Source organism: Andrena cerasifolii, chromosome 6, assembly GCF_050908995.1.
Source record: "Andrena cerasifolii isolate SP2316 chromosome 6, iyAndCera1_principal, whole genome shotgun sequence".
Taxonomy (NCBI): domain Eukaryota; kingdom Metazoa; phylum Arthropoda; class Insecta; order Hymenoptera; family Andrenidae; genus Andrena; species Andrena cerasifolii.
The window spans coordinates 1,811,562-1,838,501 of NC_135123.1; the positions used below are offsets into that span (position 1 = coordinate 1,811,562).

Below are 26,940 nucleotides of genomic sequence, written 5' to 3' on the forward strand. Positions count from 1 at the left end.
ATTTAAATTGTATGAAAGGTAAATTAGAAATTAAACTAAGAATAAAGATTAAATTGTATATTTTACATAGATTATACAACTATACCCTTGGATTCTTGCAGTACAAGAATTAACATTCCAATTTTCCGAAGAGAATTACAATTTTATTCTCTACTATACAGTCGGTACTTTAATATATGTTTTGATATATTGTATTCAGTGGTTGCTATCCGTTGCATTTTACAAACAGTGCATCGCAAATAGAATGCAAGAATTTATAAATCTATGTTCAGTTACAAATATCAGTGTATTTGTTTTACCTTTTAATTATTATGGTTTCTATATTCATGGAAGGTAATACACATAACAGTAGTTTAACAAAAATGTAATGACTATAACTAAGTATTGCCATTTTTTTTTTGTAATAGATCAGTACATGGATTTGCGGATACAGATTTGCTTACGTTGATGAGTGACATAGAGAAGGAAAAAAATAATCTGTGCGCACATAGAGGTCTTGTGCCAGGAACAACTCAACAAACATTTATATTATCTTTAACAAAAACTTTCAGAACAGTTTTCATGACGCTATCAAAGCACACAAAAGCTGTACGTATAATGTTTATTTAAATTATTAAAAATGTATTCTATATTACGCTTATCTTTCTTCAGAAATCAAAAAATTTTCTCAAAAGGAATTACTTTTCTACCGCAAACTGGGAACAAAATGTCAGTACTCGGTTTAAATTGACAGAATTTCTATGTAAATTTGTGGATCACTGTTTCAAAGATGTGGACTATGTTATTAAAGAACAACATTTCTTTGAAAAATTATGTAACATTCTATTTCCCCACAGTGAAGAAAACTCAGTTTTTTATATTGGTAATATAAAATTTCGTGAATTTCAAGAATTTCAAGAATAATTAAGCACATTCAAATAGTATCATTTTTTGTCATTTACAGATAATAATCATTCTTTTAATCATGTGCTATTTTATGGGAATGAATGGTTGCTAGCAACATTTGAAATATCAGTATTTACTTTTATGATAGTACTGTATGAGGATTGTACATTGGCTACTACGTGTACAATATTGATATCAACATTACTAACCATGATTACTAAATACACTCGAAAAAAGAATTTAAGTAATAATGCATTGTTAAATAAAACATTTCTGACATGACAATACTACTAAATAGTAATACTTAAAGTATATTCAGTTTATTCAACAAAAAGTACATGTACGGATTAATGACTACAAAAACCTGGTTCTTTCGAATTGCAATGTATTTATTAAACTACAATATACACAATAATAACAATATCATTGTATCTTATTACATCAGTAATCAACTTTTCTAATTTTCTTATTAATGATGGCCGTCGTTGCCGTGACCTCCATTATGGCTACTATGCCCATGTCCATAATCAATTCCAAGATACTGTTCTATGGCTATTGTTATTAAAAATGCTGGAACTCCAATTCTGGTACCTCTGATAATTCCTTTCAGTATTCGCTTATAGCGAACTGGTTCACGATGCGTAAACCGCCAGACTTCATTCCTCAACCAAGGATCCTTCAATCCTCGAGCAGCCAATTGTTCTTGAAACTTTTTAAGTTCTGGCACATTTTCTACTTTATATATGTCAGGACTTGGTACTTCAAACGATTGACCATGGCCGTTTCCGTGACCTCCCATTTTCTTGAAAAAATTAAATTTTCAAATTTGAATTACTCGAAACATGAAATATACACACATCTAGATATGAATCTGATTTATCATTGTGCAGCAGCGCTGTCCAGCGTAGGGGCCCCTCACGCGCCTGCTTCCCCTTCCAATCTTTCTTCCGCGCAGCGTGCCTGCCGTTGTCAAGGAGACCGCGCGACGCTGCGAAGGTTGCCATGACGGGCTAGCCGGGCTAGCGTTTTCCCCGGCAACGCGGACGAGAGTGGGAGAACCCCAAGTTCCCGCGGGAGCGACTTTGGACAGCGCTGTTGTACAGTGCCCTCAAAGAATGTATCCAACAGAAGATGAATCGGCGATCGAGTCCGATTAACAGTTTGAGTGGCGTCATCGTGTTTTCAAGCCAGGAAATGTGTATTCTGTGCACGATTTCGGTGTGTTTTCACACACGAAAGTATTGTCTGAGAGACCCCGAATGTTTACTTCAAGAAAAAACAGACCTCGGAGTTCGCCATTTTGGCAGTCGAACCTCTGATGAGTCATCTAATAATAAAAATTGTGTTTTCTATATTCTTTATTAGATCTTCGTGAAATTCTTACCAGTGGATTGGCGAGATACTCCCAATGAAAATGAGTATAAACTTGACCTCACTTGGACTACGTTTAATCATGCAAGGTGTGTAATTGATTCGAAATATGTATAATTTAAAATAGCCTTTATAAAATCATACTTGGACTCGTTTTCATCGGAAAAATCTCGCGCATTTGTTAGTAATACTATCATGAAGATGTAATAGTTGACAATGTTGGCCAAAGAAGCGATTTTTCAAAACCTGGCGCCACTCAAAATGTTTTCATCGACTAAAATGTATCATCAAATGGAGCACTGTCCACGATTTCTCACCGACAAAATAATTCAGTTGAATAATAATCGAACACATTGCGCATATGCGCATGCGCCAGATACACGAGAAAACTACATTTTTTTTTATAAATAATGATGAAAGTATTATCAATGGATTGCTGAGGTTTTCCCAATAAAAATGAGTCCAAACACGAAACAATTTGGTCCATTTTTAATGAATGCATATATTATGTGTCCCAGGTCAGTCACAAGAAGCGTGATTTTCGCTTAAAGGCACTTCGCGGTCAACATAAAATTTTTTTTATATATTTTTACTCCACACATCTCAAGAATGACCAGATAAAAATTTAGAACGAAATTCCTAACAGTACAAATTTTACAGGCAGTTAAAAATAAGTGTTCTTTGAAGATGGATTGTGGCGGAGGTATAATACATACAAATGTAATTTTTCTTTTATATTTAAAGAATCAATTTTCGTTTTAAACAAATAAACACATGGAAAATAGGGCGTTCACGGACAAGTCGCCGTCACTAGACGAACACGCTCGGCGTCAAACTTTAAGTACGTTTTCCTCGAAACAGGGTTTTGCGCATTATCGCCACTGTAAAAAATGTAATTCTTGACCGAATCTAAAAATTCAAACGGGATTGTATTTGTAATTACACACTTGCTTCCGCGCTACCATCTATTATGAATTTTCATACACTCCATTCTTTACAAACACTTGTACAAAAAAAAATTTGTTGGGACCCTATCGTTTAAACATATCGCAATCATCGTCTAATTGTTTTTTAACAATGAGAGCATAGCGCGATAACCACACATGTGTAATTACAGGATTTCTTTGGTTTTTTGATTTGGGATGATTCTGTCTGGAGTTATCATGGTGATAATCCAGGCCTTTTCTTGTTGCAAAGATGCAGCATGCGACGTATATCAGAAACAGAAGTGGGGAAAAATTAAATAATTTTTTTTTATATTTACATTTGTCGCCGAACAAAGTGCAAAAGATTTTAGACCTTTACATTGAATACTTTTTTCTAGAGAAAATCTTAAAAATCACATATGTTTTCGCGCGATTTGAACGGGAAGTGTCCTTAACCCTGGGACCAATGTGATTGTAATCGTATATACAGAATAAAATATAGTCCGGATTACTTCGTGTTTGGACTCACATTTCCCTCGACATTACCAATCCATCGGTAATACAGTAATTAGGGAGCAATGAGAAATATGACAACTTTAATATTCAGTAGTGGATGACTCAGGTCACAGGTTTAAAGGTGTGTATCAATGTCGCGAGCAATCCTCAGGCATCGATACACACCTCTCATCACTCTTGCCTGCCTCGCCGCGTCGACCAAGCTAAAGTCCATTTCATATATATTGGCCGTTGAGTTTCGTGAGGGGTATTCTCCCACCACACCGCTTGCCTGCTGGGTGCTCCTTTTCTCAACGTTCTCACTCTCTCTCAGGCTACGCCTGCTCGTCGCGCGGTGGGGATTCGGTGCCTGTGAGATACGCACACATGTAGCGAATCATCCCCACCACTTTCTCGTTTCTTTCTTGGTCTCGTTCCATCTCGCGCTCGCCTTCGCAGAACAAGAGCGAGTCAGAAGTGGTGGGGATAACGCCAAGCTCCTGACGTGTAGGCCAAACCGAGTTCTTAGCGTAGAAATACATACATCAGAATAGGTGTGTGTTAAGTCGGAAAAAATTCAGGAGTTTTATTGTTCAGAACATTGATTCTTTCTCGATAGCTTCAATTCGTATTGGTCTACGCACAGCTTCGTAACGCACACAACTATTACGCTAAGAATAAACAACAGCCACACGGCTTCGTTCAGGCGAAGCCGAGCAGCGTTCCCGTTAGCCCACCATAAGATTTCTCCTCGCGCGCTGCACGCGAAATCGAACTCAGCCAATATATATGAAATGTACTTCAGTGCGCTATTTCACTCACTCTCGGTTTACAATCTCGTTCACTCTCCTTGCCAGCCAGTTTGAGCTAACCACTTCCCCAGCCCCGGATATCAACAACCACAAAGCTTTGAAATAATTTTGTTTCTGCGAAATTGTAAGGTCGTCGCGCATTTTGGCGAAGCGAGGCTATATGAAGAGAAAAAGTTTATAAACAATTGCGCAGCAACAATCAATTAATTATTATTATTTTTTTCAATTCGTTTCGCTTCACCGCGGTTCGCCAAAATGCACGACAGACTACAGTTTCGCAGATATTCACGATAATATGAAAAACAACAATTTTTTTAAGGGGGTGGTTTCACCTCTGGGACCGTTTCATTTTGACAAACGAAAACATGGTTACGCTACATTTCTGCAAAGTTTCAAATCTTTTTGATTTTTCGAGTTGCTGAACATCGCTTGTACGTACATCTCAAACTCCATATTTCAAATATACATTATAGATACCTGATACCGTAAACTGGAGGAACATTAGCATGTTTTTGGAACATTTTGCTATATAATATAAAAGTTAACATTTTTACATTTGCTTTAAGTATCCTATCATAACATTGCATCTTTTGTGAATGTACTACAAGTGTCAAAATGCATAAATTTTTTATCCTTTTCCTTCCTTAATCCTTTCGCTGCGTTTTTCGACCATAGTTGAACGCCGCTACATTTCCGTTCAATACGGATTTCAACTATAGTCCACGCATTAAAAAAATGTATTCTCTTCCTACTGTGATAAACATGTAAAATGCAAAAAAAGTTGAAAATTAAAAACTTTTTTTATTGATGTAAAATTGACACTTCAAGAATCGTCCGAAAATTTAAATACGCAGCGAAAGGGTTAATGCATGTTAAGGCACATCCTACTAATCCTACTAATATAATAAATGCGAAAGTGTGTTTGGATGTTTGTATGTATGTTACTCAATCACGTCGTAACTACGCAACGGATCTTTCTGAAATTTTGTTTACACGTAGTCTAGAATCGGGAATAACATATTGGATACTTTTTATCCTGATTTTTTTAACCTATCTGGATTAAATATTGCGTAATTACAATTGAAACCCTGTGGAACATACAGGCTACCATGAATTCTGGACATCCCTCCCCTTCCCCCTATTTCACCCCCTTGATACTATGTGGTAATCAAAGTTTTACGCGGGCAACGCCGAGTACTTTAAGCTAGTTAAGTTGTACCACATCCGAGCTTTAAAGGTACATTAACCCTTAAATTTGTTTCTCTTTATGTTTAATGCACTCTCTCTTATATATTTTTATTTCTTTAATTAACATTTTTAAATTTGGTTTAGGTATCCTATCATAACATTGCATCATTTGTAATCACAACTATAAATGTGAAAATCCTTAAAATTTTGTTCCTTTTTAATACATGTTATGTAGATGTCAATGTTCCCCCAGTTTACGGTACATATAAAATACATAGGTACATACATTTATTGGTCATACTTATATTCATACATAACCATTCAAACTGAATTTCGAATTGTTCAAATTTTGCAAACAATGTGTTTATATACTTATTTTAATAATGATTCACATATACAACGTTGTATTTCATTGAACTTTGCAATTATAAGTGCAGATATTGTCACTAAAGAAATTTACACCAGAAGTCATTTAAGAAGGAACCCGTTTTGCGCATGTAGAATGAGCTCATTGGCTCCGAAAAAGCGTTGGTGGGGGTACAGCCAATAGTGGCTTCTCCCGGCACCAATGAGCGTCAACCTGCGCAGAACCGGTCTAAACTCGTCGGTCGGCAGGTTCCTTCTCAAATGACAGTATAGATGTGAAAACTACACTGCCCTCCTTAGTTAAACTGTCCTATCTAGCATTTTTTCATTCTTTCAGATATGTTGAAATATTTGAAGTTCCACGCGTCTTTTACATTTTAAGTAAAGTTAGAAAACTCTACGTGCTTCGTAAAGATTTATAAACAGTCTAATGTATTTAACCTAACTTCTTTCCAAATGGTTATAATATCCTATCTAAAACAATTAATTAATTGGTACGTTAATAATACATCACCTGCCGGTACACCTATTACAAAAAAATTATATTAGGCTGTTACGAAGTAATGACAACGTGTTTTAATTTGAATGAACGAAAATAAGGACGGTACAAAGTAAATGATAAAACTTCAGTTTTCTCGATTCTTTCAAAATGTTAGATAGGACATTTTAACTAAAGAGGGCAGTACAGTAGTGTCCGGTTAAGGGGTCGCGTGGTCGGAACCAGTATCATTCAGCGGAACCAGCATCTCGTATCATTAAAAATAGTTCGAATAACGTTGTGTAGGGACTCATTTTGATCTGGGAAATCTCAAGAATCCATTGGTACCACTTTCATGAATGTGCAATGAAAAATAAAAAACTGAAAATTTCTGTACTACATGCCTGATTCCGAACATTGAGCTTATCACTGCCGGTTCTCGGTTTCCTCGTTAGCTACGGTGCACACAAGCGGCATGTGGCATTCTACAGCTGTCAGTATACTTAATGTTGTCTTCTAGCGGTACATATACATAGAGAGATATTTGTATAAAAAATATGTATATTTTGCGGCAGTATTGTCATATTGACGAGAGTGTAAAATGACCCGTGCCGCTCGTATGCACCAGGCCTGAAACGGTTCAGCCATAACACCCCTGTCAAGATTTAAAAGAAATCACCACCTTACTCCGATTGAGGGGATCGCGCCCGGTCTGAATATTAAGAGAGCTCTTAACCGGGGAGAATGTACTGTAGTTGAAGCAATATTTTTTAGTCAGTTCTTTGTACATTTTGTTTAACTGAGCATACAAAAACCATCGAGAATAACTAAATAAATGATTAAAGAATAAACAATAACCAAAACATGTAAATAAACTTATGAATATAAGTTATATGTGGGTATGAATATAAGATTGTGTATAAATCCATGTACAATAATTAACAAAAAATGTGACGTAAAAAATTTGTGACGCAACGTCAAAGTACATATATTATACAACTTATGCACACGCTATGCGAGGATTCCCCCTCTTCTACTCCCTACTACGTCATAGTTCGTTCCTGTTGTCCCTACATCTGGCATCCCTGGAAACTGGTGTCCGGCAATTAAATGTCGTGTAATGCTTGATAATAAATTAGAAATTAATAAGAGGAAACAAATAGAATAACGAACGAAAATTCTATTGTGATAAGATTTGCCGTTGCCCTTAAGGGGTCATGCCACATGTATTTTCGGGATTTTTGGGGGGGGGGGACTTGAAGCTTCTTTAAATAAACGGTTATGTAAAGTATATATTTTAAAGATCTTGTAATTTTTTTTTAATGCAATATAAAATAAATAAAAGAATTATGGGCGATCTAACGGCAGCGTTTTTTAAGCACTTTACGGTGACCACTGTAGCTTTGACCTGGTTCATCTGAAATAAAAAATTCAACTAAATTTAGTTAGTATATTAAATTATCTATTGCTCGACCGTGGCTCCTTTATTTTCGTTGTGTATTTTGTATTTTATAGATGAAAAATGAGAGCGATTCTATGGCGAAAATCGATACTTTTGCTATGAACAGCCGCCATATTATAGCAAATTAATTTTTCGGTATATTGAACGATCGGGCACTAGATAATCTAATATATTAACTAAAGGTCGAATTTTTTATTTCAGATGAACCATATCAATATACAGTGGCAACTGCAAGGTGCTTAAAAAAGTGCTACCAAGAGATCGCCTATAATTCCTTTATTTATTTAGATATTGCATTGCAAAAAATAACATTAAAATATATACTTTCGAATACACAGCTGTTTATTTAAAAAAGACTTTAAGTTTAAAAAAGAAATCCCGAAAATACATGTGTTATCAGACCTCGGAGGTAGACATGATCCCTCAAGGCTGCCGTCTCCTTTTTGTTATGGTCCGAATCGATCGAAGCGTCCCCAGTAAACAAACAGACCGTATTAAAACTATTGCGTCGATAAAAAGAAGTTGTACAGAGGTGACATCTCGAGGTACTCTATGTGGACGAATTTTTTATGCATAGTTGCCACATTTTCTGTTCTCTCTGTCTCTGCCGCGCTGTTGCCACAGTTCTTTCTATCGAGAAGTCTTGAAGGAATACGGCACGAGAGCTGCATCTAGCGTCGGAGCCTCGCTGTACGTAAATGAGGATAGCAATAATGAAAAATAGAGAGGTTCGGTAGTGAAGTTAGGAAAGATGTCAATGAAATAATACTAATTTGCGAATCAATATTTTTTATTTATACGTAGAAGGATGTAATATTTTGTATAATCAATGTGCAATTTCAAAACATACAATTTGAATAAGGTACATCACCGAAGTGTAACACGCGGATCGTAATGAAATTTATGAATGCTATAATTCTTCGAAAACCATGACACTTTCTTTTTTATCTAGCTATACATCAAATTATCTTTTTTGTCAACAAGAATTGTCTGTTGTTTAAATACAAATTTAATAACGGAATCATTATTCAGCTCCGATCCTCTGTTTGTTTGTTTTTATGTTTGTATGGTTCAAATCTGGCAACTCAAATCTAACCCACTTCCAACTATCCAATTGTCTTGAAACTTTGCAGGCGTGCATAGTGTGGATGCCAACACAATATTTAAAAAAAAATTAACCCAGAGGGGGTGAGAAAATAACCCAATCACCAATAAATATAACCCATAACCATAAATCCAAACGACTTGAAATTAGCCACTCGGGTTCTTCACGAAAACGACTAAAAGCAGCTGCGTTCGAGACGCTAGTTCATCGAGAAATTATCCGTTACGTATGTAAATACGAATAGTAAAACTGAAACTTTCCAGGCGTTCGTAGTATATCACCATCAAAATAGCAGTACAAGAAAATAATTATTTTTTAGTAACTTTAGCACTATAGCGTTTAAACAAACTGTATACAGCAATAAAAGATATTTGTAAAGAAGTCTGAGCTGTGAAATGTAAATCCACAAATACTAAAAACTAGAAAATAAAAAAATATATAAAAAAAATTTATAATAAACGATTTTATTAATCTTTAGAGGGCGGGGATTTTTTCATTGAAATTGTACATTTTATTCACTTAAAATTTATGCATATATACCACCAACATGTTCGGCAAAGTATCCCAATTTTTACGTGGACACTATAGTGGTCAGCCCCCCCCCCGGCCGCGCACGGTGTGGCATATACTGAAGTTTTTAAAATTTGAACTGTAATGGTTCAAAGGGTTTTTGATATCGCTAATCACGATTCTAAGGTCAGAGTATCGAAATATTGCACAGAAACAGTGTTGCCAACCTTTAAGTCTGGGTTAGGTCTGAGTTGCACGACTGCAGCTCGTACAATGAATAGTAAAATCAGAAAGTACAAAAAAAATTCAAAAATAACACAAAAACAAACAAAGAGCTACAAAATTTTCTACGCCCACGTTGTTAGCTCTGAGTAACGCCAAAGGAAAGATTTATATATGAATGTAACTGCTGTTATTCATTTAGACTTGTTTAGGTTGGCAACACTGTTTCTGTGTCAAATTTCGATACTCTGACCTTAGAATCGTGATTAGCGATATCAAAACCATAAGAAACATTAAAGTTCAAATTTAAAAATTTTCAATGGCCACTATAGCGGCCAGCAGCTCGACCTCCCACAGGTTAAAAATGCATTAAAAACTAAAAAATAATGCTTTTCTTGTACTACAATTTGGATGGTGTTTTTTCACTTTAAATAAAATCGTGGAGCAGGATATCTCACAACAAATTCCTGCTCGTTTAACATAATTTTTTTTTATATATTTTTCTTGTCTCCAATTAAGTTACAGTCATCAAAATAAAACAATCCAATTTCATTGGAGAATTGAAATAAGACATTCAAGCTTTCACCCCCTTGATATGGATGATTACAGATAAAAGAAGTGCCATATATTTTTCGAAGAATTATATTTTCTCATTCTGGGTAATTTCTCTTCTCCATTGGCGGTCTTCAACTGGACATAACTGCCTCCACATAAAATTGTTGCATTAACGGCGCCCTGATTACTATCTACTTCTTCGGCATCGTCCGATTGATTGCGGATTTCAGCTTTGTAATGGCATAAGGTGCACATTACGCTGAAGATGTTCTTGAAGCCACACCGTTTCACACCAGTTATTCGTAGGTGTTCAATGCCGCAGTCTTCCCTATGGTTTACATGCTTACCTATTTTCTGCAATTGAGCAAGCACATTTTAGATATCCATTATATCGTTGCTATTTATGAGACGCGATTGTTATTGTGGCTCGCTCTTCGCAACTTTTTCTACAACGAAGTTTTCTTCTTCGTTACTTTCTACATCCGTGCCTTCTGGTATTTCGGTTTTCAGTTCTTCTAGCACCTCTTCAATTTCTCCCGCACTGGCCGTACCAGTGTCTTCATCGGAGGGCGAGTGCATTGTCTCTTGGGGCGTATGATTTCGTCCATCGGATGTTGATGGTGCCTCTACCATACTTTCCTCGGCCACTTCTTCTGGATGTTGTCCTACGGCAGTGTCGTCTGCGCTTTTTACCCTTTCCTGTTTCTTCTGAAGGGTTAAAAGCCTTCTCTTTTCGCGATATACTTTCCGTTTCGAAAATCTCCTTGTGGACGGACGTAATTTTCGCGGACGCAACGGAGAATTATTGTCCCTATCTTCTTGCACGTCCTGCATGTTCACACTTCCAGTCACACTCATTTTACACTACCCCAACAAACACAACACAACCTAACCTTCTGTCCGTTGCAATAAAATGTCAACGCGAACCGTGAACATGACACGTGATTTCAATGACGCGTCTGTGGTGCGGTCTGAAACAAATGACGATCTACAAATCAGACAACGGCGCAAACAGTCCGTTGCGATCAATCCCTTGAAAGAAGGCAACGACGCAGACGCATGTTTATTTTGACGTAATTGTTGAAGAGATGGTGGATATGAATAATAGAAGTATTATATTGTATACTATTATACAGAATGATTCTCTAGCTAGTGTTTTCAAAGCCGATGCCGCCAATAAGCCGCGTCTCGCTGAGTTTCGTGGATTTCGACGCTTGAGACGAGATTCACTACAGCATAATTTCTATACAAATTCTGCTGTAGGATTACATTTCACGTTCGACCACGCGGTGTCGTTTCATTTTTTCCGGGCTTCGCCTTCGCCGTTCATATCAAACAAACTTCAGAAAAATACACACACATTCAACATAACGTGCCTTCGCCATTTCTTTCTTTAATTTCCGTGTGTCTTCCTCCTTTTTCTTCTCCTCCGCTTCCTTTTTATTTTTCAAAATCTCCCTCTCTTTCTGCATTTCCTCCTCTCTCCTATTTTCTCCTCCCTCTCCGTCCTCGTTTCCCGGCTGACGCCAGGTCAGTGCATCCTTGATCTGGAAATGAAATAATGAATGTATTATTTTATGGCAAATAGTAAGATTGCACAGCGTGATTCTGTCGCTAGAGTCGTAAAGAAAATGCCACGCATTTCTCATCAGATCTTTGCGAAAATGGCGTCAACCGATTCCTTATGCCGTCACGATGAAAATGGCCCCAAGCTAATTTCGAGCGTCGAAATCCACGAAACTCAGCGAGGCGCGGTTTATTGGCGGCATCGCCTTTGTAGACTCTAGCCAGAGAATCACTTTGTATAACAGTATACAATATAGTACTTATATTATGCATACTCTCCATTTTTTTCTTCAACGTCCACCTGGTTGGCGTTCTTTCAGCAGAATGACGCTCCACGCAGCGGATTGTTTGCGCCGTTGCCTGGTTTGTAGAGCGTCATTTGTTTCAGTTCGCACCACATACGAATTTTTGGATTCACATTTCACGTTCACGGTTCGCGTTTACTTTTTTTTTTTTTTTTGTAACGGGTAGAAGGTTTTTGAGTCGTGGTGCGTTGTGTTTGTGTTTGTGTTGTGTTTGTTGCTTTAGTGTGAAATAAGTGACACTCTAAATGTGAATATGCAGGACGTGCAAGAAGATATGGACAATAATTCTCCGTTTCGTCCGCGACACTTACGTCCATCCGCAAGGAGATTTTCGAAACGGAAAGTATATCGCGAAAAGAGAAGCCCTTTGACCCTTCAGAAGAAACAGGAAAAGGCAAAATCGGTAGACGACACTGCCGTAGGACAACATCCAGAAGAAGTAGCCGAGGAGCGTATAGTAGAGGAACCATCAACATCCGATGGACGAAATCATACGCATCAAGAGATAATGTACTTGCCATCTGATGAAGATACTGATACGGCCAGTTCGGGAGAAACTGAAGATGCGCTTGAAGAATTTGATATACAAAGTAACGAAGAAGAAAACTTCGTTATAGAAAAAGTTACGAAGGACGAGCCGCAAGAGCAATCGCGTCTCCAAAATAGCAACGATATAATGAATTTCCCAAATGTGCTTGCTTAATTGCAAAAAATAGGTAAGCATGCAAAAAATAGGGAAGACTGCGGCATCGAACACTTACAAATAACTGGTGTGAAACGGCGTGGCTTCAAGAGCATCTTCAGCGTAATGTGCACTTTATGCCATTACAAAGCTGAAATCTGCAATCAATCGGACGAAGCCGAAGAAGTGAATTGCAATCAGGGCGCTGTTGATGCAACAATTTTATGTGGAGGCAGTTATACCCAGTTGGAAGACACTTTTGCAGGAGTGAACATACGTTGCATGTCGAAGAGAGACTTTGTGAAGAATCTAGATGAATTCGTCAAGTCTGCAATGGTCGCTGCAGAAAAAGAGATGTTAGCAGCGGCTGAAGAAGAAAAACGTTTGACGATTGAAAGAGGCGACGTTCTTCCCGGATCAGGGACCCCTCACATCCCCGTTGTGGCCGATGGAAGTTGGATGAAGAGATTGTACCGCAGCGGATGTTACGATTCTGCGTCTGGAGTCGGCGTGATAGTTGGCTATCATACGAAGAAAGTTTTATTTTACGGCGTTCGAAATAAAGTCTGCAGAATTTGTCGGATTGCTGCGAAAAACAATAAAGAACCCCGAAAGCACATATGCTTCAAAAACTGGAACACATCTCGAGCATCGACTGCTATGGAAAGCGATGCTATAGTAGAAGGATTCAATACTAGCGTAGAAAAACGTGGGCTCGTTTATTCTACTCTAAGATTGATATTCTACTATAACAAGATTATTGATGCCGACCCATATAAGAGACAGATTCGCGTAAAAAAAATTGAATGCATGAATCATTTGTTGCGAAACTTCTGCACAAAACTGAAAGCGATTGTGAAGAAGACTACACGGACATCGTAAAAGCCGCAAAGTTTAGATACAATCAGAATGTATCAATCGACGAGAAAACGAAGAATTTGTGTAGCGACATACAGAATGTTCCAAGCCACGTGTTTGGTGAACACGCAGAGTGTGCAAGTCTAGGATATTTCTGCGATGGAAACAATAAAGAGAAAGAAAAAAACATCGTTCCAGAATTGACGAAAATTGGAGTGTACCAGGACGTAAAAGAAATTCTTCGTCCACTGTTAGCTCATGCGGAGAACTTACTCTATAATACCAATAATAACGCTGTGGAAAGTTTAAACGGAATAATTGCCAAGTACATTGGCGGAAAAAGATTAAATTTCGCCAAAAGAGGATCGTATACAGGAAGATGTGTTTCTGCTATCGTAGAATACAACAGTAACCAAGTGCACTCGCGATTGAATGCGGTAATGAAGAAAATAAGAAGACAGAAAAGGAAAAGAGAGCTGCGAAACAGAAGGAAACGAAGGCTGCGCGATATGTTCGCAAACAATTTCCGTCGCAGAAAGATTCTGATTATGGACAAAATGCACAGAAGCCAGACATGCCATCCGAAATGTATGAACTGGAGCGGGAGAAGCATATGCAAATGCTCAGTGACTGGCAAGAGAAAAGGCACGCTATTGAAGACGAAACCATCGGACAAGCGAAGAACCGCAGATGGTTGCAGTATAGGTCCAAATTGTTGACAGCATCCAATTTTGGACAAGTGTGCCGTCGCCGACCTGACACGCTATGCGCAAATGCAGTGAAATCATTTGTGTATCCAAAGTTAATTAGTGCACCAGCGGTGGAATACGGGAAAGAATGCGAGAAGATTGCTCGCGAAGAATTGAAGAAGCAATACACAGATATTGCAGAATGTAGAATATTCATCGACAGCTGCATCCCCTTCTTAGGAGCTTCACCGGATGGAATCATCGGTCAAGAGGGTATTGTGGAAATCAAATGCCCTAAATCAGCGGAGAACTTTACGCCGGAAGAGGCTATGGAAAAAATTCCCGCTGTCCGACGCATGTTCACATGTAAAACAGGTATTTCAATGAACAAAACGCATCACTATTTTTATCAAGTACAAGGCCAGTTACATATTACTGACCGAAAGTATTGCATATTTTGCATTTGGACCCCGAAGGGGCTGAAATTTATAAAAGTAGAGAGAGATGATGCGTTTTGGAAAAGAGAAATGGAGCCAAAACTGGTTCAATTTTATTTAGAATGCATTCTACCGGAATTAATTGATAGTCGGCACAATAGATGCATGCCTATTCGGGAGCCTCAATTTATACAATCAGAGAGAGCGAGAGAAAAAGCGAAAAGCTCGAAAAAGCGAAAGAGGTCTCCCTCTGAAAATCGCGAAACTCCGATCTTATCGAACCGGCGTCGCAACGCACTGTAAAGTGCAGGGCCACTGACTGTGTCAGTGGTCACAAGTGTCAGCAATCGCACTTTTCCTCGCGGATCCTCCGATCACGCGAGTCGATCGACGCCGCCGTAACTTTCCCCAGAAAGTGAAAAAGGAAGTAACAAATTAAATTCACAGTTTAATTTTTTCAGACACATTTTTAAGTTCACAAGAGCAGGCAGACAGACAGAAGACGGAGGCAAGGTAGAAAAAAGGGTATACGTCACACCCTTGTGCCGAGTCCGGTTTGGTCAAAGGAGGCCAGGCTGGCACATACGGGCATCGCAGGTATGCATGATGTTTGACGAAATATTGAAACAAACTTTTACTTTTATACGCAACTTACTGAAATGTTTGCGATCATTTCTTACAGTCGGACTTTTTATAAAATTACAGCGCACATGATGTATGGGACAGTAATGCCAGGGCAAATGGAGTGTGTTACGAGCCGGGGCTGCAGCAACGCGAGAGGCCGGCGAGAAGGGTATTTCCCAAGGAATACGGTTTATGAATTTGTTAGTTAGGTACGTGGACGAACCTGATGCGAAATCAGGGAGCCGCTTGGATTATTGACGGCGAGGACGAACCTGATGCGAAATCAGGGAGCCTCTAGGAATGGAGTCAAGCGCGGACGAACCTGATTCGAAATCAGGGAGCCGCAGGAGGGTGAAACGTCGTGAACGAACCCGATGCGAAATCGGGGTGTCACTAGGATGATGTTCACAGACGAACTCGACGCGAAGTCAAGGAGCTGTTAGGAGGTTGGATTATTCACAGACGAACCTGGTGCGAAACCAGGGAGCTGTTCGGAGGTTGGTACACTTACAGACGAGCCTGATGCGAAATCAGGGAGCTGTAGGACACGGACGAACCTGATGCGAAATCAGGGAGCCGTAGGAGGGTTAAACGTAGACGAACCCGATGCGAAATCGGGGAGCCACTAGGTTGGTAAAGATTCCTTGTTCTGGATGAAAGGTTGCGAACGAACCTGATGCTAGATCAGGGAGTCGCGGGAAATGTTAGTAATGCCTCGTAACTCTTAATTTATGTTTGATACAACTCGAGCGGTAAAGTTGTATCAGTGGGTGAGTGCTACTAATATTATAAGGATCGCTGGGTAAAAGACGGGTTTTAACGAATCTACTCGATTTAGACGTGAACACCATTCGTGTATTCAATAACTAATTATAGTACAAATGTAAGTGTCGCGATTAAATAGTGTAGTAAAATTGTATAGATTACCACTAATTTGCTCGGTGTTGACGCACTGGCGATGCGGGGCGTACGAGTGGCTATTTCAAAGTGCCAAATAAAATATAAACCGAACTCGCGGATTCTATGAGGTCAACTATGATTCAGAAGGAGACTTTAGCTCGATCTTACTGAATTCAACCGACTCGGTACGAGCGTGACACGACGTTACTCTACGCGTGACTGTACTGCTTTTAACCGCAGAGGGTAGAAACCAAAGGGTTTATATAGTCCCAAAAATGAGTGGGGATGCGTTAGAAATTTCCATATAAGGAAATTCTTCGGGGTCGTCGTCGTGTCACTCCCGTTCCCATGGTCGTGATCCAGATGGTCGAGATCATGACCCCCCTTAGTAGTATGTGATAAGCAAAAGGATTTTAGGGCGTTTTCCCTTCGCAGACGCGAGCTCGAAAAGTGGTTGAGAGCGGCGTATGGGAAAATTCCACATACGTAACAAGTGCTACATGAAATAATAAGTACCATATTTCAGGTAATTTTTGACACTTTATAAATCTACGGTAAAATTTTGTACGCTTATAGAACAACAATTAAATATTTCCATTACAATGTGTTACAGATCCACACTGCCATACGTCAGATTTCATTATAAGCGATAATGCGCTATTTAGCAGTTTTAGCACTCGCGTTGACAGTTGGTGCCGCGCGGAATTTATATATATCGCCATATCTTCTACAATTATTTATGAAGCAGTGTGAAAATTGGTGAAAATCTTGCTTGTATATTAAGGAAAAACTTTGTCGCTGCAAGTTATATGTACCTCAAAATTGCCTCGATACTTTTTAACGGCGAACGTTGAAAAGCATGGGTTATGTCCAGTATTACTTTTTAATTAAATATTATTACATTTTCTAACATAAGGGTTTTGTGCATACATTTTGCGGCTTTGCTAGAGTTTTCTGAGTTTTATATTTCAAGTCTCATAACGATCCCTTAATATTTACTCAAGTTATCGCAATTTATGTTTAAAGAAATAACGATTTTTGACGATGAAATTTTTTTTCTTTATAATTTTTAGCTCAAATAGTAATGATTGGATAAACAAACTGTAAACAGAAAAATGTGCCCTGACGAGCTTTACAACACTATATTTTTTAAAATTCAGTTTAATAACATTTAATTTTCCAATCTTTCTTAGCGTTTGGACAATAATTTTTCGCATTTTAGAGCGCTAAGTAGTCCCCTTATTGCATCCGAGTCCTCAATTGCACATTGATTATACAAAATATTACATCCTTCTACGTATAAATAAAAAATATTGATTCGCAAATTAGTATTGTTTCATTGACATGTTTCCTAACTTCACTACCCAACCTCTCTATCTTTCGTTATTGCTATCCTCCTTTACGCTCAGCGAGGCTCTGACGCTAGACGCAGCTCTCGTGCCGTATTCCTTCAAGACTTCTCGATAGAAAGATATGTGGCAACAGCGCGGCAGAGACAGAGAGAACAGAAAATGTGGCAACTATGCGAAAAAAATTCGTCTACACAGAGTACCTGGAGATGTCACCTCTGTACAACTTCTTTTTATCGACCGCAGTAGTTTCATTAGGGTCCGTCTGTTTACAAGGGACGCTTCGATCGATTCGGACCATAACAAAAATGAGACGGCAGCCTTAAACTACATGTAAACCGGCGTACAAATCGCCGGTAACATGTATGAAGCCAATTTCCATCAGCTTTGGGATACACTGATTTGTATCCAGCAACTTGTATCCGGCCTTGCTCCAAATGGTCTTCTAGAAATCATTTGTATCCCAGCAACATCGCCCAAGTGTCTGGCGGCGTAACATCACAGGATGTGGCTTGTATCGAGGCTTCTCGTTTCGGATTGAAAACATTGCCAAATCTCTAGCAACCATATGCAGGAGCTCTTCAAAATCTGATTTGGAGCTCCTGCATATGGTACCTCCAAAAAAAAATTAACGAGATACAAATTATCGTGCATATTCATGTTGCCAGAAACTCAGATACAAGTTGCCGAATACAAATCAGTATATCCCAGAGCTGATGGAAACTCGTCGAATACATATTGCCGGCGATTTATATTCCGGTTTACTCGAGCCTTTATAGTTTTACATATAGATGATTCAAATTTATAATGCAATTTTTAAAAGCTGATGATTCTCCGTCACTTTATCAAAACAGCAATATATGCAAATGGTGCTATTCTGATTGAGTTATCAAGAAGTTATAATGTTTGTATACGGTACATACATATAATGCAAATACTGCCCTACAACTTATACAACAGGGGTGACTAACTGGTGGCTCGCGAGCCACCGGGGGCACCTCCGCCTTGCTGCCACACTGAACGGCCCCCCTCCATAACGACCAGACTCTGACGATCGCAGTCGATTCCTCCTTCGTTCCTTCTCTTCTTGACTGCGATCGTCAGAGCCTGGGAGGTATGGAAGGGGCCGTTCAGCGTGGCAGCAAGGTGGAGGTGCCCTCGGCGGCTCGCGAGCCACCAGTTAGTCAACCCTGTTATACAATATGATATAAAATAATTTTGTAGAAATATCTTGCTTTGAATACTAAAACACTCACAGTACAATATAAGAAAAGGTGCTTATCCCAAATTTGTTGACACTAGTGTATATACAGTAGGACTCCCAACATTTCAAGATTTATCGCTGCAGCCTAGCTGTGAACTTTTTTGAAGGTCTTGAAAAAATTGTAAACCTTTGGCTTCTGAAATCACCAACAATGCATTCATCAATACGTGCTTTAACCAATACATAAATATTCGTTGACATTGACTTTAATATAAATACAGATTGCTTGTCTCCTATCTATCATTGATAATAATATGTATAAGGATAAGGAAGTGTATTTATCATTTTACATTACGGATGATGTATACAAGTCGCTATCAGTGAATGTTTATGATAGTGCATATCGTTAGTCAAAATCCAATGCGGATAAAATAGCGTTGTTGAAGACATTGTCAGTAATGTAACCAAATTATTTAGTGACTTCGACTTAAGGAAGGACAACAGGGTAATAGCCCGAAAAGGAAAAGTATTTTTGGGAATTTATTAAAAGCAAAGTACTGAATGAATCTTTTTGGAACTTTCAGGACCTTTTATTGCATATTTAAATTACACGAATTGTTTTTTTGAAATTTATTTACAAGCTGTACAGAACCAGTAAAATGGTGCTTCTATAATCAAAGAACCAAAATGTTTTAGAAACTATATGCGGATGGCTATGTCCACGGTGTAATAGACTAATAGACAGGTGCTCCGACTCGGCACCTTTACCACAGCGATTTTTAGCAAATTCGGTACCTCGTGCTGACTCTGCACTGGTGCCAGAAAATAATTTGGATTGGTTGTTTCTGATAGAATTGAAGATAGCTCTATAAGAATCAATCAATCCAAGTCATTTTTGGCGCCAATGCAGAGTCAGTGCGAGTTACCGAATTCGCTATTTGTGTGCCGATTTCTGTGTGGTTCCTCTGGCCGTCGCGAGAGGCGTCACAATATGAAATCCATGCACGCATGCATTTATGTGATTGTAGTAGTAGAGCTTAGTCGTATTATGCGCAAAAAGTCAGCCTTTTCTCCTTGAGCGATAATCTAGCGGCCACCAGCAGAACTAGGACGAAAAAGTTACCCATTCCGAACCGGAGTCGCAACACCTGTCTGTTACACCGTGGCTATGGCACGCCGGGAGATTTTTTTGATTGTTCGTTTCCTTCTATTCCTTTTTCAACGCGAGAGATTAATTTACTAAAACCAAATTTTACAATTTTTTTCAGAGATTCGCCATTTTGTCATTTTTCAAAATTTTCAAAATCGAACCGTCGTGCCATAGCCATCCGCATATAGTTTCTAAAACTTTTTGGTTTTTTTTTTTATTTCAGAAGAACCTTTTCGTCGGAAAACACAACCATTTCAGCGGAAATTTTTTGCAGCGCTGAGTTACTGGTCCTGTACAGCTTATAAATCTGCTTAAAATAAATTTAAAAAAAAATATTCATGTAACTGAAATACCCAATAGAAAGTCCTGAAAGTTTCACAAAAAATCATTGAGTAGTTTGCTTTTAATAAATTCCCAAAGATACCTTTCCTTTTCGAGCTATTACCCTGTTGTCTCCTCTCAAACAGGTCTAAAGTGTCAGTCAATAGGAGGCAGTCCTTAAATTACGTAAGGGTAATTTTGGCGAATTCTTACCCTCTCCCTTCCCCAGTATAAGAATTCGTAAGATTTGATATTCCAACCCCCTCCTTACGTAATATTTTTACATTTAATTTTTTCAGTTATTAAAATTCTTTTAAAGGTTTATACAATTCATTGAACTCAGTTTCGGGAAATTTAAACTAAAACTACTTTTCCGGAACATTAATGATAGAATTTTTGTTTATTGAAAATTAGGTTAAAAAATATTACGTAAGACGCAACCTGACTCCCCCCCCCCATATAAAAAAACGTAAGAAATTCGTGACCTCTCCCCCCCCAAAAAAAAGCCTTACGAAATTTAAGGATAACCCCGAGGTAATGGCAGAACTAGTGACTCTTTATAGAGCCCATGGAATGAACCTGTATGGAAGTCCTACTGTAGTCCTCATTAAATTTTTTACTTTCTCACTCAGTCTTCAGTTCCTTCTTTATGTTGCAATAAATTTATGCTTGATACAAAGTCCTTGGTATGCTACCATGAAACAAAAAAGTGAAAAATCACTTTTTAACTTGGTAGTCTATCATTCATCTTAAAAATACAGTGAATATAAAGACACTAGATGTTTAAATTAAAGGTACAGTGAGTATAATGAAAATCATATGAACAAAAGGGTGTATTGGCAATTATGTATTTTTGCTGATTAATAATATATAGGGTAAACTGCACTAATGTTAGCACTCCTGATTAAAAAGGCAAATATTAAGAAGTACAAGTTTAGAAAGTACTTTTTTACAATTTCTTATTTTTCTTTCACTACAACACTGCAAAGCCCAGTAGGTGAACTACACATTTTACATCTGGCAACACCACAAAGTGGGACAAAGGGCTGAGTTTTAGGCATCTTCTTAAAATTTTGATAAGGAGTAGGTAAGTATATTTTGTCGCTTTATAACTAAGTAATAGATTGAAATACAGATTTACTAAGTGCCGTAGGTATTTAATAGTGAATGAAACAGTCTGTTTAAACACTTTAAACTTCGTTTTTAACTATGTATGTTTTTCTATACCACTTCAAATTTTAGGGTGCCAATGACTGTACTTTTATGCCTATTTTTGTTTTTCATTGAATATTTTTAAAATAAAAGACTTAATAGGTACTCAAGATGTTTTATTTCAATGAGAAATCCATAATCATTGATAACAACTGAAAATTAAGACAATATAAAAGCTTCACAAAAACATATAGACATTCTAATTGGGATTTTCACTTAGGGTGCCAATCATTGTACAGTTTACCCTACCAGTTACTAGTAATGTAATATTTTTGTTGTTAAGAAGATAAAAATGTATTTAAAATACTGGGTCCACTGAAAGTATATGTATATTAGGGCGAAGCGATACTATATAGGCGAAAATTTAAAATGATATAAAAATGATTATATGATTATTTAGGAGAAAAAGGAACCTGCAGACATGAATATTTTTCCAAAATTTGTTTACAGTTGTGTTTGGTTAATTAAAAGACAACTATCCCGCACCCAGGCCAACTGAAAATTCAAATTTAAATTTTCCGCTCCGCCCTAATGTATATCTTTGGCACGTCATACAGCAAACCCATGGGAATCCATTCATATGAAAAGTACACAGCCAAACTATTCATATGCACTGTATCTGGAAGTTGAATGCATGGTGCAACATATTATTCATACAACAATAGGTATAAAAAAAAATGGTTTGATTTTATTTGCCTGTTAACTGTTAAGGGACATCCAGACGTTGCAACATGTATCAGCGTCTGGATGTCCCTTTAGCATTGCGCTTCCTATTTCTTCAGAATAAAAGATGTTCGTAAGATTTTCTTAATATTCCTACTAAAATAGAAATATTCTAGGGTTCAGAATTAGAATCCTCATTCCAAATTCATGATTTACGCAAGGAATCCGAAAACAATGTTATAAGTATTTTAAATACAGGAAATATCATAAGTAGTCTTCATGAGAATTCTTTCCCGAGAATTTCTCGAGAAATTTTATAAATGCCAATTTCTTATTTCTCAAGAAACACTATTTTTCTCGAGAAACTTAAGTTTACGAAAGTTATTATAAATCTCATTTATTTTCGGAATTGAATTTTCAATTAGTTCAAATTGTATATTACTAGTTAATCGCGAACGTATAAACACATCAACAATTTATAGTAAATCTTATAAGTAGCATTAAAACCTATATGAATTACAATAGAAAATCTCAATATAAAAGATTCGACATTATTGACTGGTGAAGGTGCTCTTAAATTCTTATTTAATAATTTTGAAAAATGGTATACCTACTGAATTAAGTAATGAGTTTCTTGTGGCTATTAAAAAAGAAATATCGAAAAGAAGAGACAAACCTATTGTATCCCATATAAAATTGTTGCACAGGTAACGGAGAATCCCTTAAAAAAAATTGAAAAGACGCATTTGTCATTTAATATCCGCGACAGATATGTATATAACGGCAAAACAATTTTTAAGTAGCTAGACTTTTCGGAAAATATAACAGTAACCATGATGCTACTGAAAATACTGAAAAATTGACGGGTCCTCAAAATGAAGAATTACCATTAAGAAAACCATTAGAGGTAGCAATCGGAGAGAGCCTCCAAGAAATTAGTATCAACCAAGAACACGATAAGTTTCGGACTTTAACAAAGAAATTTCATATTTTTGAGTCCACTGGAAGGACACCCAATTTACCATAACTTTTGGACCTGCTACATAGGATCAAATCAACATCCACTCAAATCGAAAGAAAGTTTTCTACAGCTACAGATTTCATCACAAAAAAAAAGAAACAGATTAAAAAACTATTTTAAAATAAAAAAGTAATGTTTCGCTTTGTACAAATTTTGTATTAAATAAATAAATATATCAATTATATTTAATATCTGTTTTTCCGTTTATACAAGGTTTGTGCAAATTAGACAGGAATGAACAATTAGTTCAAGGTTTCTTGTGTTTTTGATAAATATTATCAACATTTTTAAAAAAATAAAGATTGTGTAATATTTGTTTCATTCTCTTGAGAATTCTCGAGAAGTATGATCTGATTTCTGATTTCTCGAGAAACAAAAAATATCGAGAAATCAGGAACACTAATCACAAGTTGATGAAGAATGTTGTTCACATTATTTATCTATGTTTAAAAAATTTAAAACTATCATAATCCTTCCAAATCAAAAGACTTCTAAAAACAATGTACTTTGTTTAACAATTTATTTCTACAACTAATATGTAAAACATGATTTTAGATTGTATATTTTAACGACACACTTTGTACTTTTTATTTTCACTGGTAAAATAATTGTAATCGCTTAAAACTGTGCTTGATTTTGAAGAAGGTTTAAAACAGATATGATTGACTACTTTACAATTTGCTATGCAATATTAATTGAGAACCCAAAGATATGAAAACTACAAAACAGTGATAGAAATTGGAGAAGAATTTTTTGATTAATTATGTCCACTGTTTGAAATGTTTGTTCCCTAAATTCCCTAGTAGCACAAAATATTGAATACACATACATCCAATGTTAAAAAGAGGTTCAATCTCTTTTTGATATTTAAATATACATACAATATTTATTCTAGATTAAGAAGCAAATATTTTTTTCCAAATACACTGGAAATATTCATTTTATATTAGAAAAAAAATATTTTTGTTCAAATATAAATCAAATATTTATTTAATATTAGAAACAAAATATTTCTTTCCAAATGTTCGGGAAATATTCATTTTATATTATGAAAAAAAAAAAATTTCAAATATAAAGTAAACATTTATTTCACATTTCCAGAATATTTGCTTTATATTTTCTGAATATTCCTTTTATATACCACGAATATTTAGTTCATATTTTCAAAACATTTATTTCACATTTTCAGTATGTGTATATAATATTTGGAATGAACATTTTTGTCATATTAACCCTTCGTGGTCACACCTTCTTATAATTACAAGTTGGTCACACAGGGTTCACTGTACGCCAGCGTCACTTTTTGAGTTACCATTTTCATACTTTTTAATTTTTTAACTTTTCACTGATAATTGTACGTTCGTAATACTTATACAATCATGGTCTAATAGTCTTTTTCATGGATTTTCCATGGTTGTGGGTAAAAAAGCGATTTTTTAATTTTTTTTTATTTCTTTTCTTGCGGTATAAATCCCCTTTGGAAGTCGTAAAGACACAACATTTTAACTCGAAAATTATTCTTGGGGTACAATACACCCTGTGTGACCACGAAGGGTTAAAAAGTGTGGCCAAAAAGAATATTTTTTTAATATTTGGAAAAAATATTTAACCAATATTTTGTGCTACTAGGGTTAATTGCAGCTTAATAATGACAAACAATCATGGGTGTACCAATACTTTTGTCTAAGTGTAAAATGGTTGTAACACACAGTTTTATTATAGCGAATAAGATTCTTATAGAGCTATCTTCCTTTCTATCAGAAACAACCAATCCAAATCATTTTCTGGCACCAGCACAGAGTGACTACGAGATACTAAATTCGCTATTAGTTTCAGTTACCCATTTGTGCACCATAAATATTTATTCAGACTTTATGTTATTTGGATAAATTCTTCTCCGAACAAAAATTCAGTTATCAATGACAAACAAAACAATTAAGGTGAATGTCCCAATTTTTGCTCGTGTTCCCATTTCTGCTCATTTCGTATTTTTCTTATTATTATAAGCGTCACGTTTGTACTATAGTTGCAACAAAATGATTCTAAATTATTTGAACATTTACGCGAGTGTTGTACGAGTTTGGAACTAATCAAAGTACAGCATAAGCAACGAAAAACTTTTAAAATGAGAGAGTCATGATTTTTCGATCGTATTTTAGCTGGTTGTGCTAAGGAACAGCGTCACTATTGGCATTTGATAATTGGGCAGAAAATAGTTTTTGCAGTAAAAGTTCTTATTTAATAACAAAAATAGGTACCGTATTGTTCTTCGGATGTAGAATTTTTTACTATTTTTAATTTTTTTAAGTAGAAAACAGGTGATTAGGTTTAGGGTCAACTGAATCACCGTCGTGTCCGCATTTCTACTTGCCAAAATTTTAGTAACATAACCTCACAATTCAATATATGCTGTAACCTATATTTCCATTCGAAGGCATTTTATTTTTTATTTATCATTATTTTATTCTTTACTATTGTGTTATAAAACCTCTCCATAAAAGATTATCGTATTTTAACGTGAAAAGGCAACGTATTATGTGAGCATAAATTGGTACAAATGGTGAGTAGAAATACGTACATCGCTATTTTTCGTGAGCAGAAATACGAACATTTAAAGAATCATATTTAATTACAAATTACTAATAGTTAAACAGCTTGAAATATCTTTCTTAAATAGTTTTTGAATTCGTTAATTTATTATTAAAGTATTAATCAATTACTCTGCAAATTTTGATCACAAATTTTTTATACGTTCTTTATGACAAGTAACCTCTTAAATGAGCAGAAATTGGGACATTCACCTTGCGAACTATCCGTATTCATTATCCAAATAAAATTACTTTGAACATTGCAATCCATACACATCAACCGCATTATAGACTATTGAAAATGATTTTATGAATAAAATATACTCATTATATATCGAAGTTTGAAACTGCTTAACAAGACATCTGAATCATATCATATCTCAATTAAGTTTTACGAAAATGACAGATACAAATACCAGCTATTGTGAAAGTTTAATTAGATCAATACTACGAAGATTAAATAATGTATACATCATCGTAATTAATAAACATGGAACTTGAATTGAATGAGCTTTAGGTGAATTCTGTAAATTTTTTGAAATTTGGTAAGTACTCCAACTATTCCCATAATGTAATTTAACATTCCCTACCATTGGGAACATTATCTTTTTTTTATAACACCGCATAGATGAAGAACTTACATGAATACAAATGTTTACGACTGTTAAACTTTCATTTAGAAGGCCGTATTATAACACGAGAATAAGTCGCACTATAAATTATTGAATCTAAGGTTAATTTGTTGTATATTTAAATATTAAGGTTACTATTGATCTTATTGCATCACATTAACTTGCAAATAAAATTCTATAAAAAGTATATTTACTATTTTGAAGTAATATCCTACAAAGATTATGTAATTTACCTTCCAAAATACAAAGAATTGTTAGGACATACGAACACCACACGTTTCGCTATTTCTCGACCACATCCAACCTCATCGATATATGTACATACACATGCATACCGTGCATTCATAGTAAGTACATGCTCGCA

The 26,940-nt window shown here is 36.3% G+C and overlaps 3 protein-coding genes and 1 long non-coding RNA gene across 10 annotated transcripts in view; 2 read left to right on the forward strand and 2 right to left on the reverse strand.

The window, feature by feature from the left end:
• Window positions 1–2,047, forward strand: part of LOC143369726 (meckelin) — a 292,527-nt gene extending 290,480 nt beyond the window's left edge. For 3 of the 5 annotated variants that reach the window (XM_076814032.1, XM_076814035.1, XM_076814034.1), the window contains 4 exons: window positions 71–333; window positions 408–588; window positions 652–862; window positions 944–1,687. In XM_076814032.1, coding sequence (XP_076670147.1) covers window positions 71–333; window positions 408–588; window positions 652–862; window positions 944–1,167 — 879 coding nt within the window. In that variant the 3' untranslated portion in view covers window positions 1,168–1,687. Of the gene's footprint in view, window positions 1–70; window positions 334–407; window positions 589–651; window positions 863–943; window positions 1,688–1,988 lie in introns of those variants that run through there. The other 2 variants (XM_076814033.1, XM_076814037.1) reach the window with 2 other exon arrangements.
• The window catches only part of LOC143369795 (uncharacterized), a 281,266-nt gene extending 270,022 nt beyond the window's left edge, over window positions 1–11,244 (reverse strand). Inside the window, exon 1 of the mRNA XM_076814179.1 lies at window positions 10,723–11,244. Within this exon, the coding sequence (XP_076670294.1) occupies window positions 10,793–11,233 (441 nt within the window). The 5' untranslated portion in view covers window positions 11,234–11,244 and the 3' untranslated portion in view covers window positions 10,723–10,792. The remainder of the gene's footprint in view (window positions 1–10,722) is intronic.
• Window positions 1–21,829, forward strand: part of LOC143369822 (uncharacterized) — a 106,241-nt gene extending 84,412 nt beyond the window's left edge. The window contains exons 2-3 of the long non-coding RNA XR_013085505.1: window positions 20,021–20,615; window positions 20,983–21,829. This is a non-coding gene — a long non-coding RNA (uncharacterized LOC143369822). The remainder of the gene's footprint in view (window positions 1–20,020; window positions 20,616–20,982) is intronic.
• Nd-b12 (NADH dehydrogenase [ubiquinone] 1 beta subcomplex subunit 3) lies at window positions 1,254–26,935 on the reverse strand. Of its 3 annotated transcripts, none has more exons than XM_076814186.1 (2): window positions 26,810–26,935; window positions 1,254–1,687 (listed from the first exon to the last, which is right to left on the reverse strand). In XM_076814186.1, exon 2 carries the CDS (start codon window positions 1,682–1,684, stop codon window positions 1,355–1,357), a length of 330 nt encoding a protein of 109 aa, XP_076670301.1. In that variant the 5' UTR covers window positions 1,685–1,687; window positions 26,810–26,935; the 3' UTR covers window positions 1,254–1,354. The 3 variants fall into 3 exon arrangements, with proteins under 3 accessions (XP_076670301.1, XP_076670302.1, XP_076670303.1); XM_076814187.1 differs by lacking the exon at window positions 26,810–26,935 and adding an exon at window positions 26,586–26,739; XM_076814188.1 differs by lacking the exon at window positions 26,810–26,935 and adding an exon at window positions 19,042–19,170.
• Between the last annotated feature and the right edge of the window lie 5 nt (window positions 26,936–26,940).

Excerpts from the sequence above, each read along its gene's own strand:
- Nd-b12 (XM_076814186.1), bottom strand. The coding sequence starts at position 1,684 with ATGGGAGGTCACGGAAACGGCCATGGTCAATCGTTTGAAGTACCAAGT.